This window comes from Grammomys surdaster, unplaced genomic scaffold (genome assembly GCF_004785775.1).
Source record: "Grammomys surdaster isolate TR1022 unplaced genomic scaffold, NIH_TR_1.0 192, whole genome shotgun sequence".
Classification (NCBI taxonomy): domain Eukaryota; kingdom Metazoa; phylum Chordata; class Mammalia; order Rodentia; family Muridae; genus Grammomys; species Grammomys surdaster.
Window position 1 is genome coordinate 3,178,704 of NW_021604637.1, and position 16,228 is coordinate 3,194,931.

The 16,228-nt window shown below is 47.5% G+C and overlaps 2 protein-coding genes across 5 annotated transcripts; one reads left to right on the forward strand and one right to left on the reverse strand.

The window, feature by feature from the left end:
- Positions 1-363: 363 nt before the first annotated feature.
- Positions 364-8,100, forward strand: LOC114622834 (cardiotrophin-2). The gene is made up of 3 exons (XM_028769338.1): positions 364-379; positions 3,513-3,652; positions 7,642-8,100. Exons 1-3 carry the CDS (start codon positions 364-366, stop codon positions 8,098-8,100), a joined length of 615 nt encoding a protein of 204 aa, XP_028625171.1.
- A 748-nt stretch (positions 8,101-8,848) lies between these two features.
- LOC114622895 (cardiotrophin-1) lies at positions 8,849-14,052 on the reverse strand. 4 transcript variants are annotated; one of them, XM_028769467.1, is made up of 3 exons: positions 13,974-14,052; positions 12,735-12,853; positions 8,849-10,052 (listed from the first exon to the last, which is right to left on the reverse strand). In XM_028769467.1, the coding sequence occupies exons 1-3, from the start codon at positions 13,996-13,998 to the stop codon at positions 9,585-9,587; spliced, it is 612 nt and encodes a 203-aa protein (XP_028625300.1). In that variant the 5' UTR covers positions 13,999-14,052; the 3' UTR covers positions 8,849-9,584. The 4 variants fall into 4 exon arrangements, with proteins under 4 accessions (XP_028625300.1, XP_028625301.1, XP_028625302.1 ...); XM_028769468.1 differs by having other exon boundaries at positions 12,735-12,850; positions 13,974-14,034; XM_028769469.1 differs by lacking the exon at positions 13,974-14,052 and adding an exon at positions 13,730-13,828.
- Between the last annotated feature and the right edge of the window lie 2,176 nt (positions 14,053-16,228).

A 16,228-nucleotide genomic window follows, 5' to 3' on the forward strand; every position in this document is an offset into this window, starting at 1 on the left:
ATCCTCTCCCGCCCTTGCCCCCTCCTTTCCAACCACCAGGGTTTAAGGTCAAATTTGGGGGCTTTAGGGGTGTAGGGTGTCACCTTAGTGTCCCATTCACTGGCTATTCCTTGCCCTGGGGGCTTCTGGTTGGTCTGGAATATATGCCCTCATCTTGGTCCCTCCCAAGAACTCTCTATTCTGTGCCCTGGCTAGGTCTGTGTCATTCTCTGGCAGGGCCCTGTCTGCTGTTTTCCTAGGGAATAGCTCCCCTCCCTCCTGGGCGGCTCTAGGGCTCAGTCCCAGGTATAAAGCTACCCAAGAAACAGGACAGGTGCCCTGGAAAGAGCCAGAGACTGCCGAGGAAGGAGCCAAGGAGGGAGCATGTACTGCCTGCTGGGTGAGTGAGGGCACAGGGCACCAGGGCCCAAAAGCCAGGAGGGAAGATGGCTTTGCCAGCTGCATCCTGCTGTTCAGTCTTGGTTACCCAAGGATTGTAGAGCTGCTGGGAACCCGGACACTCTTACACATAGAAGGTCTCACCATCCATTTAAGGAGTGGTTATGGAAGCTCCACTGTGTATTGGTATCCACAGAGGATTGATTCCGGGACTTCCCCAGCAGAGACCAAGCTCCAATGATGCCCCAGTCTCTTAAATAAAATGTCATGTTTGCATGTAACCTATGCACATCTGTCCAGATACTTTATATCTCCTCTAGACTATTAACAGTTAATGCAATGTCACTACTGTGTAAGTAGTTAGTATGTTGTATTGTTTAGGAAGCAAGGCTAAACAATCTTTGTATGCCCAGTGCAAACGTGATGTTGCATCTGCAGTTAGATGAATGCATGGGTATAGATACAGAAGGCTAACTGGACTGTAAGGAGATCTGGGATACACAGAAGGGACAGACATCTACAGGGGAATGCCAGATTTGTGCGACAAGCAACAAAGAAACAAGCCACACTGGGGGTGGTGGTACAGGCCTGTCATCTCAACACTTGGTAGGTTGAGGCTGGATGGTGAGTTTGGGGCTAGCCTGGAATACACAGAAAATTCCATCCTAGGCTGCAAAGAAGGAAATTATAATGGCATGTGAGAAGAGATGAGCTCACTCAACCTTTTTGGAGGCGTCTCTGAGCCCCGTCTTCTTTCTTCCTTTTTAAAATGTGTCTCTGCGCTCCATCTTCTTTCTTTTTTTTTTTTTTTAAAGATTTATTTATTTATTATATATGAATATACTGTAGCTGTCTTCAGACACACCAGAAGAGGGCATCAGATCTCATTACAGATGGTTGTGAGCCACCATGTGGGTGCTGGGATTTGAACTCAGGACCTCTGGAAGTGCAGTCAGTGCTCTTAACCACTGAGCCATCTCTCCAGCCCCCATCTTCTTTCTTTTTAAAATGACTCAGGGTCTTCCAGTATAGACCAAACTGATAAGGAACTCAGAGATCTGCCCCTTCTACTGGGATTAAAAGCACACACCACCTGGCTGACTTTCAGTTCTCTTTAGATTGGCTCTGAACGTCTGGAGTTCAGGGATGTAAGAATTAAAGAGACCACCCTACGTTTCCATCCCTCCTCCCCAGGTGGGTGACCTCACACTGGATGGGAGGGCAAGTTGTACCCAGGATTGGGAGGATCATTTGTCAACGTGTATTCAAATGGGAAACAATCAGGCGACACCTGTGATCCCAGCACTCTGGAGTGTGCAGCAGGAAGAGAGAGAGAAAGCTCAAGGCCAGCCTGGACACTTAGTGAGTCTCTACATCAAGACAAAACACGAAGAGGCTTTCTGGCTGCCTTGGGAAAATACTTGTATTGCATGCACATAGCTATGGGGTTTTCTCCCACACAACATAAAGTGAATGTGATTTTGCACTGCTAGAGACCCTGCTTCAAACAAAGAAACCAAACCAAACCAAAAGGGCAGGCCTGGCATGGTGGTGTGTGCTTTTAGTTCCAGTACTCTGGAAGGCAGAGGCAGGAGGATCTCTGTGAGTTCAAGGCCAGCCTGGTCTTCATAGTGAGCTCCAAGACAGCCAGGCAGGGCTCTATTATACAGAGAAAACTTATCTAAAAAACAAAACAAAACAAAACCAAAAAAAAAAAAAAAAAAAAAACAAAAACCAAGAAGGCTGGAACACAGCATCGATATCTGTACATCCGTATTGCAAGACTAGTCACAATAGCCAGGGTCTGGATCTAGCTAGCATGTCCAGCAGCAGATGAATGGAAACAGAATATGTTCTTTACACACAATGGAATTTTATTCAACCATAGAAGCATGAAATGATAACATTTTCAGACAAAATGAAGGGACTGAGATCATTATGCTAAGCAAAATAAGTCAGATTCCAACAAATATTTCATGATTTCTCTCATATGCAGAATCTAAGTTATTTTCCTCCTCTGAGAGAGGGTTTCTTTGTGTATCCCTGGCTAGCATGTAGACCAGGCTGGCCTCAAACTCACAGAACTCCTGAATGCTGGGATTAGAGGCGTACATCACCACAGCCCAGCTATAAATTTCAATTTTTATCTACAGGACATGAAAGGAGGAGGAGGCAGAGGCAAGTGAGTCTGTGAGTTCAACACCAGCCTGGTCTACAAAGTGAGTTCCAGGATGGCCAGGGCTACACAAAGAAAGCCTGTTTTGAAAAACAAACAAACACAAACAAACAAACAAACAAAGCCAGTGCTGAGGGAACAGACCCTGAGCTGATCTATGTTTACACTGAGTGAGGAGGGCCATGCTTAGATGGGCGGGACTATACCAGGGGGCTACCAGGTGGGAACAGAGACCAGGGACGAGAGAAGGTGACAGCTGGGGTTGAGGTGCTACAGGTGGCAAGGATCAAAGTGATTAGATTCTGGGTACATAATTTGATTTTTTTTCGAAGTTTGCTGTTGCTGTTGTTTTAAAATTTTATTGTTGTTTTTGTGCCTGAGGAGGTCAAAAGAGGTCATCAGATCTCCTGAGACTGGAGTTAAGGAAGGTTGGAGGTCACCGTGTCGGGGCTGGAAATTGAACCTGAGTCTTTTGGAAGAGCAGCCAGTGCTCTTAACTGCTGAACTATCTCTCTGGCCCAGTTAAAATTATTTTTTTTTTATTGAAAGTAACAAATGTACTGAAAAGTACACGTTATAGCTGTAGGTATCCTCGTGGAGTCGGATGGACTCTCATTAAGGGAACACTTTAATGAGTGTTCAGATAAGCAACACTCCTACGACTCCATAAGGTGGTACAGCCCTGAAATCCCAGCACTCAGGAGGCAGAGGCAGAGGAATCTCTGTGAGTTTGAGGCCATACTAATCTACTTAGTAAGCTCCAGGAGAGCCAAGGTTACACAGTGAGACCCTGTCTCAAAGGGGAGTTCTAGGCATGAAACAATCAGCCAACCAGGTAATTTTGCCCTGACTTGACTAGACAAGACAGGCCACAAATGTCTCTGTGGACATTGTTGGAATAAATGAATGATGATTCACAGGGCCAGGAACTTAATGATGGCCCTTTTATATCCCCTAGCAGCTCCCCTCTGCCTACTGAGCCTGTCATTGCCACCCCTGAGTCCTGCGGCCCCTATCTCCCCATCAGAGCCCATCGGTCAAGCCTACAGCCTGGCCCTCTACATGCAGAAGAACACATCGGCGTTGCTACAGACCTATGTAAGTGACATTGGGCATATGCAGGGGCTGGGGAGAAGGCGCTGGTGTGGACAGGGAGAGCAACAAGTCCAGGAAACCCCTTTGTGAATTTGAGGTGGGCAGGTGCTCTTAGCCAGAGACATGTTTACTTGTGTGGTCACTGATGGTCGAGTCAGCTCCCTTCCCTTGGTCCTGACCTCCTCATCCACCAAGTTATGTGTTGCAGGCATAATGTTATTATACCCTGTGTAAAGACTGTCCTTGTACTATTCAAATGCTGATTTCTGTACTCCCATATCTGATTGCAATCCTTATTCTGAGAACTCCTCTCTCAATTTTTTTTTTAAGATTTATTTATTTATTTTATATGAGTACACTATAGCTGTCTTCAGACACACCAGAAAAGGGCATCTGATCCCATTACAGATGGTTGTAAGACACCATGTGGTTGCTGGGAATTGAACTCAGGACTTCTGGAAGAGCAGTCAGTGCTCTTAACCGCTGAGCCATCTCTCCAGCCCTGTCTCGAAGTTATATGAACACTGCTCCCCAATTATTCCGATTGGTCAATAAGGAAGCTAATCAGCTAGTGACTGCGCAGGGGAAAGAATAGGCCTGGATTTCCTCCTAGCCAAGGGGGTGGGAGGAAGAGAGAGAGGAAGCAGGGATTTGCCTTGGGGAAAGAGTCTGGGAGACAGCATGAGAAAACACCTGGAGCCCAGAGAGCCAGATCAGTACTAAAAACAAATATCACTGTGATTTTGACTAGGCGGTAGCCAGATTATCTTAAAGGATTAAAATAGAATAATACTGCTCAGTTGTTGTGTCCTTAAAGCTTGTTAAATTAATAGTCCAGTCTCAGTTATTTGGGAGCCAGTTGGGTTAAGAGGAAAACAACAAACACTTATTAAAAAGCTGCTAATAATGTGGAACTCTGATTTTACTGGCCACACACATGCACACAGGATACACACACACACACACACACACACACACACGCTCACAGGGACACAGACACATACACACAGAACACACACAGAAACACATGTACACAGGATACACACATTACACACACACATGCTCAGAGGGACACAGACACATACACAAAGGACACACACAGGAACACATGTACACAGGATACACACACATACACAGACACATGCTCACAGGGACACAGACACATACACACAGGATTCACAGAGAAACACATATACACAGTATACACACACACAGCACACACTTAGAACCTCAGGGAGTCATTCTTCTGGCACTAGCTCACTCCCTGTGCTCACTTCAGCTCTGGTCTATCCTGGTGCTCTGTCCCATGGGCTCACGGATCCCTAAAATCCCTCTGCATGTTGGAACCAGGATTTATTTTATAAGTGAGAAAATGGAGTTGTAGAGAGGAGTAATTTGGCTTAGGGCACTGAGCTAGTGAGAGCAATGGCTGGGTCTGGAAGCAGTCTGTGGAACTCCATCCTAGACGTTCCCACCCTCTAGAAGTAAAACTGGCTGCTTGCTTTCTGAGTCTTGGGTGTTCCCTTGCTTGATTCATCTGGTACTGGTTTCCATTCTGAGTGGAAAGGACAGGATCCCATCGGCCACATCTTGGCCTGACTGTAGCCCTGTCCCTTCCTAAATTACATAGCTGCTTGGTCCTGAGACCCTGGAGTTTACAGCTCTTCTGCTGCATTGTTCTTTAAAACATTAGAGTTATGGGTTGGAAAGATGGCTCAGCAGTTATGAACACTGACTGCCCTTCCAGAGGTCCTGAGTTCAATTCCCAGCAACCACATGGTGGCTCACAACAATCTGTAATGGGATCAGATGCCCACTCCTGGTGTGTCTGAAGACAGCAGTGTACTTACAGACATAAAATAAATAAATCTTAAAAAAAGAAAAGAAACCCTGTCTCAAAAAACCAAAACAAACAAACAAATATATCTAGGTTCTAGTCTTATCTCTACCACTACTACCACTGGATACCCTAAGTCTGTTTTTCCACCTGCAAAATGGGGCTAAGAGATTAGGTCAGTTAGGTCTATAAATATGTTAGGCTTCTGTGTCAGGCTAGGTGTGACACATACATCTGTGACCCAGTACTTGGGTGACAGAAGCTTCGAGAGCTCAAGACCATCATCCTTGGCACAGTGAGGTTAAGAGCAGCATGGGCTCTACAAGGCTTTGGAGGAAAAAAAAAACCACACCAAAAATTACAGAAAAAAGGACTGTCAAGACGGCTGCGTGGGTGAATGTGCTTGCCACTCACCTGATGACCAAGTCAAACCTGGGAACCCACAGGTGGAAAGGAAAGCACCTCAGTCAGGGGCATGCACTTGTACACACACACACACACACACACACACACACACATACAAGCCTGACATGGTGGCTTATGTCTGTCATCTCAGCAGTTAGGAGGTAGAAGGACAATTGTGAGTACAAGGCACTCTGGATCACACAGCAGGATTCTGTTTTCAAAACAAACAGGAGGCAGGGAGACAGATTGTGTGTGTGTCTTGTACACACACACACACACACATACACACACACACACGCACACACACCACACACATGCACACACACCACACACACGCACGCACACACTGGTGGAACTTGAGTTCAAGTCTCAGTATTCACATCATGGCTCACAACCATCACCAACTCCAGTACCCAGGAGATCTGATTTATTCTTCTGGCCTCCAAGGTTGCTGGGCACACACATGGGTATTGCATGTAAGCAAAACAACCATACACATAAAAATTCTTTTAAAAACTAATCAAAACAAACAATACAAAACAACCCACAAATAAACCAAAAGAACCTGTGAGTCTTGGCTTATACAGATGAAATGAGAACATAAGCTACTAAATGAATCAGAGGCAGGGCTGGAGAGATGGCTCAGTGGTTAAGAGCACTGACTGCTCTTTCAGAGGTCCTGAGTTTAATTCCCTGCAACCACATGATGACTCACAACCATCTGTAATGGGATCTGATGCCCTCTTCTGGTGCATCTGAAGACAGCTACAGTGTACTCATATATATAAAACAAATAAATATTAAAAAAAAAAAAAGGAAACATCAGAGGCTGAACATAGTATACTCCTTCAGTCCCAAACTCAGGTAGCAGACGCAGGCCGATCTTTGTGTGCTTGAGACCAGCCTACATACAAACTTACAGATACACAGTGAGGGGTACACAATGAGACCCTGTTTAGAAAATAAAGGTGGTAGTGCACACCTTTAGTCCTAGCACTTGGGGGGTGAGGGGACAGAGGCAGGTTGACCTCTGAGTTCAAGGCCAGCCTGGTCTACAGAGTTCCAGGACAGCCAGGGCTACATAAAGAAACCCTGCCTTGAAAAAAACAAAAAAAGAAAAAAGAAAAAAACAAAACAAAAGAAACATCAGCTGTTAGTACCTGTTAATAACGTACTTGGACTGAACGTGAAGGAAGTCGTCATATTGTTCATTGATATATTTAGTAGGTAGTGGTTATCACTTATACGCATGCTAGATGCTGTTCATTTTTTTTCTTTTGTTTTTGTTTTTGTTTTTTCGAGACAGGGTTTCTCTGTGTAGCCCTGGCTGTCCTGGAACTCACTCTGTAGATCAGGCTGGCCTCGAACTCAGAAATCCACCTGCCTCTGCCTCCCAAGTGCTGGGATTAAAAGCGTGTACCACCACTGCCTGGCTCTGTGTTCTTTTTTTTTTTTTTTTTTTTTTTTTGGTTTTTCGAGACAGGATTTCTCTGTGTACTCTGTGTTCATTTTTACATGCATTATTTTCTATTGTTGTACCACACTGTTCATGCAGAACTATGGATTCCTGAGACTCAGTGAGACACAGCTGATACAGAGGACAAAAGGGAACTCATGTCCCCTTGATTACCCATACGGCTCCTGAAGGGTGGTGAACGGTGGCTTCCTCTGGGCCAAGGCCAGTCTCAGAGGGAAGATGTTCACCCAGACACTGCTTCAGTCCCCTTACTTCTGTCTCTCATCCGTGCAGCTCCAGTACCAGGGCAGCCCCTTCAGTGACCCTGGCTTCTCAGCTCCCGAGCTCCAGCTCAGCACCCTGCCTTCCGCAGCTGTCTCCTTCAAGACCTGGCATGCAATGGAAGATGCAGAGCGGCTAAGCCGAGCCCAGGGAGCCTTCCTGGCCTTGACCCAGCACCTCCAGCTCGTGGGGGATGACCAGAGTGATCTGAATCCTGGCAGTCCTATCCTGCTGGCCCAGCTAGGAGCAGCAAGACTCAGGGCCCAAGGCCTATTGGGCAACATGGCCGCTATCATGACTGCTCTAGGGCTCCCCATCCCTCCAGAAGAGGATACTCTGGGGATTGTCCCTTTTGGGGCCTCAGCCTTTGAGAGGAAATGCAGAGGCTACATAGTGACCCGGGAATACGGTCACTGGACGGACCGAGCTGTGAGGGACTTGGCTTTACTCAAGGCAAAGTATCCAGCATAAGAGGTTGGCCTTCTGACAGAAGTCCCAAGAATCTCTCTTTCAGAGGACTCATTCTTGCCTTACTTCTGAGACGGAGAATACACCACATCCCACTTAGAAGACAGGGCCTGTGTGCCAAGCATTTGGGAATATTTCCTAGAAGCTAAAGCTCTGCTCCGTATTGTCTGGATCTTCCTGCCAGGTTCTAGAGAATCCCTTCCAGATATGGGAGGGAAGGGGCACTCTGGATCCATTTGATGGATTACTAAATCAACAGTACATTGATTTTTTTTTAACTTCCTGGTTGGAAAGAAGAGCCCTTCTGAAGAGGCTTTACTCTAGGGAGAGGACATTTGGTCTCCTGGGCTTGTTCTGGTGTTCTTTGTCCTATATTTGAGGAAGTCCAGGGTCTGGCTTTGTGTCTCTGTCTACCTCGATTCCTATGCAAAGACCTGGCCTTTCTGAAACAGGTCTCTTTTTGCTGGAGTTCCTTTCCTTGGTCCACCTCTCCATTGATAGTTTCTATTGAGCTGTCCAGTGATGGCAGCCCAGTGCATGTCACAGCCACTAGGACTCATGCTGTATCTGTTTCCTGCTAGGAATATCCACTTTGTGTTCAGAACTGACAGGTGGTATTGCTGGCTTGTGCCTTTGTGGGTATGGGGCTGGAAGAGAAATCTCCTGTACTCTAAAGATGGGGCTGGAAGAGAAACCTCCTGTACTCTAAAGATCTGATTCTCCTCAAATCACTCTCCCCATATGCAACAACTATGTTTCATAAAACTTTAGTTTTATTGTTAAACATTTTATTTACAAAAATTTAATTTATTCACAAATAAAACTCTTAAGATGTTTTGCTCCCTTTCCCTCTCCATTGACCAGCCTAGGGCTGGGGGCCATTGAGAATAGGGTAGAGAGGTAAGAAAGGGAAGGACCTCAAAGGGGGAGGGATTTGCCTATAAAGGAACTGGTGGGAAGGTCCTGAGGGTGGGTGGCCTTGCCAACAGAGGACAAGTAGGCACTTTTCTGGTCAGTAAAGAACAAAGAAACTGAAGGGAGAAAAAGTGTCACCTCCATGAAATGAAATAAGAGTTACACATATGGACCACAGGGAGACAGATGGGGAAAACTGGGAGGTAGAGGCAGGTGGATCTCTATGAGTTCGAGGCCAGCCTGGTCTACCTAGCAAGTTCCAGGCAATCCAGAGCTATATGGTGAGACCCTGTCTCAAAAATAAACGAGCAAGCCAAGAAAGAAAGAACCAAAAGACAAGGAAACAGAAGCAGAAGCCTCTCAGAGACATAAGAGTTCAGAGAAAGACACACGATGGGAAACTGGTGGGCACAAGAAGCTCCCTGAGAAAAGGAGAGCAGAAAAGAAAGATCATACAATGCAGAAAGAGAGGGACAGCCCAAGAACACACACGGATGACACAGATGGAGAGGCAGAGAATTAGAAGCCAAAGAGGCGGGACAGAGCGAGCGTGCAAGAACAAGTATTGGCTCTCAGGCGACGCCCCCTGGCACCAGCTGGCCCAGGTCGCCCTCGGTGCGGCTCACCCACTCGCCATAGAGGCCGCACACATGGAGCCCCAGCACCTTGGCTGAGAAGATGCCTGCAGCGTTGTTGGCCGTGAAGAGGGTAGCGGCGGCGACGGGCTCTGGTCCGGGCCCGCGGGCTGCAGCGCCCAGAGCGGCCAGCACCGTCTCCACCGCGGCGCCCAGGGCCCGAACCTGGCGGGCCGCGTCCTCCAGGCTCCGCAGCAGGCGCGGGGCGCGCGGGTTCAGCTCCGCCTGGCGGCGGCGCACGGCATCCAACAGAGCGGGCAGCACACTCAAGGCGGCTGCATCCTGCCGCAGCCGCTCGGACACCGGTAGCCCCGCATGGTTCGGAGCTGGGCCACTCAGGCCGGTCAGCGATAGCCGCGGTGGTGAGAAGCCCGGCAAGCCAAAGGGCTCTCCCTGTTGCTGCACCTGTGGAAACATGGCCACGGGTCAGAGGGGCTCCAGGGACTGCGATGGGGGCTCGTCCACTCTTAACAGCCCTCCTCCCCTCTCCTGGGGCCTTGGTTTCCTCATCTTACAAATGATAGAGCCTACTGAGATAAAACCAAAAAATTACATGGGCGTTGCACACCACTGCCTTTGTTTCTCAAACAGCCAATAAGAGTACCAGTTTCACAATGTATTTAGAAGTGTGCAGGGTGGTGGCGCACGCCTTTAATCCCAGCACTTGGGAGGCAGAGGCAGGCGGATTTATGAGTTCGAGGCCAGCCTGGTCTACAGAGTGAGTTCCAGGACAGCCCGGGCTATACAGAGAAACCCTGTCTCGAAAAACCAAAAAAAAAAAAAAAAAAGAAGTGTCCTGGGTCTGAACGACATAGCGTGGGTCCCCAGGAAGAGCTCAATAAATATTAGCTATTTTTAAGTTATTATTTACTTGTTTGAGAAAGGGTCTTACTATAGCCTTTGCTGGCCTGGAATTCACTATTTGAACAGGCTGGCCTCAAATTCATAGAGATCTGCCTGTCTCTGCCTCCCAAGTACTGTTGTATGACCTCCTTTTTAAAAAAAGTGTATGTATGGTGTGTGGGAGAGCATGGTACCGCACTGCACATGTGAAGGTCAAAGGACCATCGAGTCAGTTTTCGTCCACCTTTATGTGGGTTCTGGGGACCAAACTCTGGTTACCAAATTGCCTAACAAGCCCCTTTACCAGATAAACTGTCTCTTCAGTCCCAGACTTGGGTTTGACACCTTTCTGCCACTGTACTAGCTGTGACTTCTTGCAAGACCATTCCTTTCTTTTGGCTTCAGCCTTCTGTTCTTTGAAAGTAAAACAATGTTCCATGTTCTGTCTTTCTAATAAGGTGCCTGTTGAGAATCACAGTGCAGGGACCAGGTCAGACTCACTTCCTTTTCTCCTAGTTGATAACCATCATTTGCAAGAGCGAGTGAAAAACAAAGGTGACTTGTAATTTGTCAAATGCTGTAAAAATAATATTTATTGTTGGCAAATCTCTCGGCACCCTGCAGGCCTTGTGGTTGCCACTTTAAATATAATATCTTCCTAAAAGTGGGGATGATAGTGATGGAAATCGGGGCCACTGAGATGGCTACCAGCCTGACAACCTCAGCTTGGTCCAGATATCAAAGAAGAGAGAAGCAAGTCCCTTAGGTTGTCTCCTGACTTTCATGTACACAGAAATTACATTCTGTGTGCATGTCTGTGGTACTTGTGTAGCCACAGACATGCACACAAAATAAAGGAATATAATTTTTTAAAAAAAGAGCTGAATACAAAGAATGATTGACAGCAGGCTACTCACCCAGGAAGCAGCAGAGCAAGTTGGTATGTCTACAAAGCTTGCTGTACCATCCTACTGCCACTGTTACCATGGTTACATTTTTTAATGTTACCATTACCACCAAGGTCACAATTTAGCAACCCCACAGTCTGTTTGAACCAAAACACCAGCCTTCTTCCACTATACTATGGCAATCTGGAGGTCAGGCCGGGACTGTTGGCAGGTCCCTTTTCTCTGTAAAAGGACCCTCATGGGAAGATTTTTTGCCTCTGACTGACACCCCTCTTGGCTTCTCTAAATGTCCAAGGTGGAAGTGTTCATAGTTCATGTTGTTCAGCTATTTCATTTTACAGCCCAAGGAGTTGAAACATCCCGATCATATTGAGCCCAAATCTAGGTTTCCTAACTTTCAGAGTTCCCTTTGTTTCCTCAGAATGGCTCCAAGGACGGAGCCTCCAAGCTGAGGCACAGTATCATTTGACCACTGATGGGTCCTGTTGCAAGATATTTGATTATGGCTCAAAGAAAACCCAATTGTTAGCAAAATATACAAGCTAAGAGAGATGGTGAGTTTGTCAAACGCAGTTAGGTGTGTCCTGCAAAGATGCAGTCTGTGTGCCCGTGAAAGCCTAGTCCTAGTTAGAGAAGAATGCCAAAGAACAGTAAGTTTCTGCCTAAGGCAAATTTTAAGGCAAATTGCTGTATAACCGAAGGCAGGCACCTGGCTGGCCATGAGCTGCCCCACCATAAAGGTAAAATGGTTTGGGCCTCCACTGACTTGGCTTGGAGCCCACCCCCACCATGGTGATGCAACTCAGCCTGCCAAGGGTTTAGGAGAGGAGCTAGAGACTTCTTTTATAGCAATTGGACCTTTGAGAGGGAGGCACCTTTTGGGGGGTCTCTCTCTCTCTTGGCTTGGAGGAATGTCATGGAAGAAGGTCTGGGTAAGAAGCTCTCTGGGCTTGTAGAGAAGCAGCTGGCAGGACACAGGTGAAGTGAGGTTCTAGAGACGGGCTAAGGGGCCCGCCTGGGCTTGGAGGAGCCAAACTCTTGGTAGAAGGCCAGCTAGAGAGAGATCTCTAAAGAGCTAGCAGTTTAGTTGCAGAATCAGGCTTGTCAATAGATATTCTGTAGTTAAGAAAAAATTACCTGACTGAGCTTGCGGGCTTATCCACAGCTCCCACCTCATGTTGTCTTTTATGGATACAAATATTAGTTACATTTAAAAGGATAAATATTACAGGGTCCCTTACTGTGTGGCCAGAAGAAAGTTAAATTCCCTTCAGAAACTTTTGATTTCCACTGAGCAATCGCCCCCATTCGACGCCCCAATCCTATGGCCACTCACATATTCCTCCAGCAGTTGTTCTGCATATTTGGTCAGGAGGCGTGCAAGGTTGTGTGTCTGGCGGATCTTGGCCTCCAAATGAGGTAGGAATGAGATTGAGGAGTCAGCCTGGTGGTCTTCTGGTGGGAAGAGGAGGGAGTGAGAGGTTATAAAGGCACCCAAGCCCCACTCCTTAACTGTCTTTCCCAAGCTGGCTCTTCCTGAACCCAGAGGCTCTGCTCTGGACACTAATATTCAAGCTACGAAGACTCTGCCTCATCTCAGTTTAACTACATAGATGTCTCTCCTGTCCTCAGATCACCATTAATATACTATCAGGACCGAATTCACACCTTTTTCTGAGTGCTGCCTCCAAATTCTCCCTACTCTCAAATCAATTTCTTCCTTCCACTTTAGGCAATTTGTTTACACTTCCAAAGTAGCTTCTTTTATTCATGTGAATCTGCCTGATCCTGAAACTCCTCACGCTATATCATTACTATCCAGAAACTCCTTAAAGGACAAAGTTCACATATCTTTGGATTTCTCCAACTGCTGTTTGAAGTCAGTCAGCATCTCTGAAGCACTAAACACGCCTTTCCGGCCCCTTGTACAGATAGAGAAACCGAAGACCTATTCCCTTCATGTTGCTCCTATGTGACATGCTAGGCTCAGCAGCATCAATGAATCAAGGACAGGATGGCCTGCCCTGGTTAGGGGGTGGTGCCACAGGAGGCCGACTACATTTCCCAACATGCACACTGCTGGCACCCCAATGCATGCTGGGGAATGTAGTCCTGACCCGACAATCCCCTCAGTCGGAGTTTCCCACCGCCAGCGGAGATCTCCGAAGCCTGTATTTTGGGCTCCCTTCACTTGTAGCTTCTTCGAAGATCAAAGACTTCTTTAACTCGGCCTCTCCCTCCAGTCTTTCAGCTTTGATTCTTTCCTAATACTCAAGAAGCACTATTATCCTGTCCCAACCCGACCCCAGCCCCTTTTCAGGGTGTACTCACCCATATATATTCGGTGATCTAACCCCTGAACCCAAGGCCCTGAAGCCTCAATTCCTTGGCGCCTGCTCTTTCTCCCAACTCACCCGCTGGTTACCTGACACCGGCGTCTCCTCTCCCCCGCCCAGGCCGTTCCCCTCCCAGACTTGGGGGTGGGGTGGTGCTGACAGACATCCAAATCCCAGCTTTCGACCCCTCCACTCCTATCCCCACCACGGACCCAGGATCAAGTCACTCAACCCCTTACCCAGACTTCCCTCCCTCTGGCTCATGCTGGCCCCAGGCTGATCCTGGTTCCCTCAACACACCCCTCCCGGGAGGAGGAGGGGAGGGGGGGAAAAAGGGGGAAAGGGCTAGAGGCGTGGCTCGAGCTCGAGCTCGACCAATCATAGCTCAGACCCCAAATATTTCCTTCCCACCATTACTTTCAGGCAAAATTCCTTGGCCCAGAGCTCAGTTACCGGCTTGTGAGCTTAGACTGGGAAGGGGCCAGAATTGGGAGGCAGGTGTTGGCATAGTGAATGGGAACTTGGGCCTTTAAGGCAGTTCTGTGTCCTGTTGGGAGGAGACTCAGGCTCAGACCTGAAGTAGAGCTTGATTATTGGCTGCTTTGGACGGAAAAGCTAGAAAACCCGAGACGAAAGGTGCAGGGCTGGCAGGAGAAGAATGCAAGCAGGTCCTCCTTTTGGGGTGAGCCCTGTTTAGATTAGGGTGCACCTAAGGCATGCACCCCCGGGTCTAGTTATCTTAGATGCCTTCTACTTTCTGTCACACTGATCAGAAGTGAGACAGCCTGTCCCCTTACCTTACCATTACAGACCCTCCCACACAGCTGCACGTGTCCTCAGGCATTCGGACTCAGCCTTCTACACAGGTCAGCGAAAGCTTCAGAGCAGTCGCACCCAGACAGCAACTCATCGACCTGGGGTAGATTCTGAGAGGACTGGACACACTTGCCTCTACAGTTGATTCCCAAGCACTTACTCTGTCTTGGGCTCTGGCACAGAGAGGACCCATATTTGGTTTCAGGCTTCAGATGATGGAGTATAGGCATACATTTTTTTGCAACCTTTTTTTTTTTCAACCTACTTTTAATAAACGCTTAACCTCTCCTCTTGCCCACAACCTAGCAGAGGCAATGGAAGAGAAAAGTTATTAGGAGATGGAGGAAGTGGACCTGTATTGCAATAGTTCTTTGGGGGACAAGCTTGATCTTCTTGGGCAGCGGTTCAGTCCCATAGCAAACACCAAACACTCAGCAGCTACAGTCCAGTCCTCTAGACAGGCTGATACCAGGCATGAACCAGGAGCTGTAGTTTAATCCTGAAGAAACTGCAAGGCTCACCAACTGACCCAAGGCCACTGAAGCAGCAAGCTGCCACAGGAACCTCAGGAGCAGTTTTTGGCTGAGTTTCTCTCAATGATGGTGAGAAACTACCACAAGTTTAACTCAACAATGCTATGAAGGTAAACCAATACATCTGTGTTGTTAGCCAAGAATAGCAAGGCAGAGCAAACCAAACCAATGCCCAGTGCCTGTTTCCCCCTGTCCATGGGGTCATAGTTATACGCCTTCATCAGGGGTCCTTTCACGTGTCTGCTATATCGAAACATCCTTTCACCTGTGTCTGCTTCGGGAAAACATTCTTTTATGTGTCTGCGTTAGCAAGACATCCTTTCACCTCTGTGCTCCAGCAAACCAACATTTGACATAACCGACTTTCCAAAAACAAACAACAACAACAACAACAAAACCCAGAAGTTTCCACTTCAGTGGAAATTTCAAAAGGAATTGAAAAGGCTGTGTGAGAATGTTAACACAAGCAGACTGGCTGAACAAAGTTCATTGCCAGTGTGCACCACGGGTGAGCGTGAACACACACTAACCAGCAGTATTTATTGGGTATTCATGTGTGCCAGACACTATCCTAAATGTTTGCATATACACATGAACTTATTTCCATGTTAGAGGAGGCAACACGGCCACGCAGGTAAGCGTGACAAGCCGAGATTTTACTTCTTACCGTTTGGAAATGCTGTCAGTCATGGTGGGGGGCGGTCACACCAAAACTTCACAGACACCCCCCAACACACACACACAGCATAGCAGACACGTCCTATCTAGTGACAGGCCTGCTTCAAATAAAGATCAGCTGGGACACTCTCATCTTCTTCCCTTTTATTTGGGTATGTGTTGGAGGTGTGTGTGCATTTGAGTTCGTGTGCTGCAGGTGACAAGAGGACATGGAATCCCCTGGAGGCGGTTTATAGGCAGTGCAACATGGGCACTAGGAACCAGACTACTATTCTCCAGGAAAGCAGTTAAGAGCTCTTAATCTGCTGGGCGGTGGTGGCGCACGCCTTTAATCCCAGCTCTTGGGAGGCAGAGGCAGGCAGATTTCTGAGTTCGAGGCCAGCCTTGTCTACAGAGTGAGTTCCAGGACAGCCAGGGCTACAGAGGGAAACCCTGTCTCGAAAAACCAAAAAAAAAAAAAAAAAAAA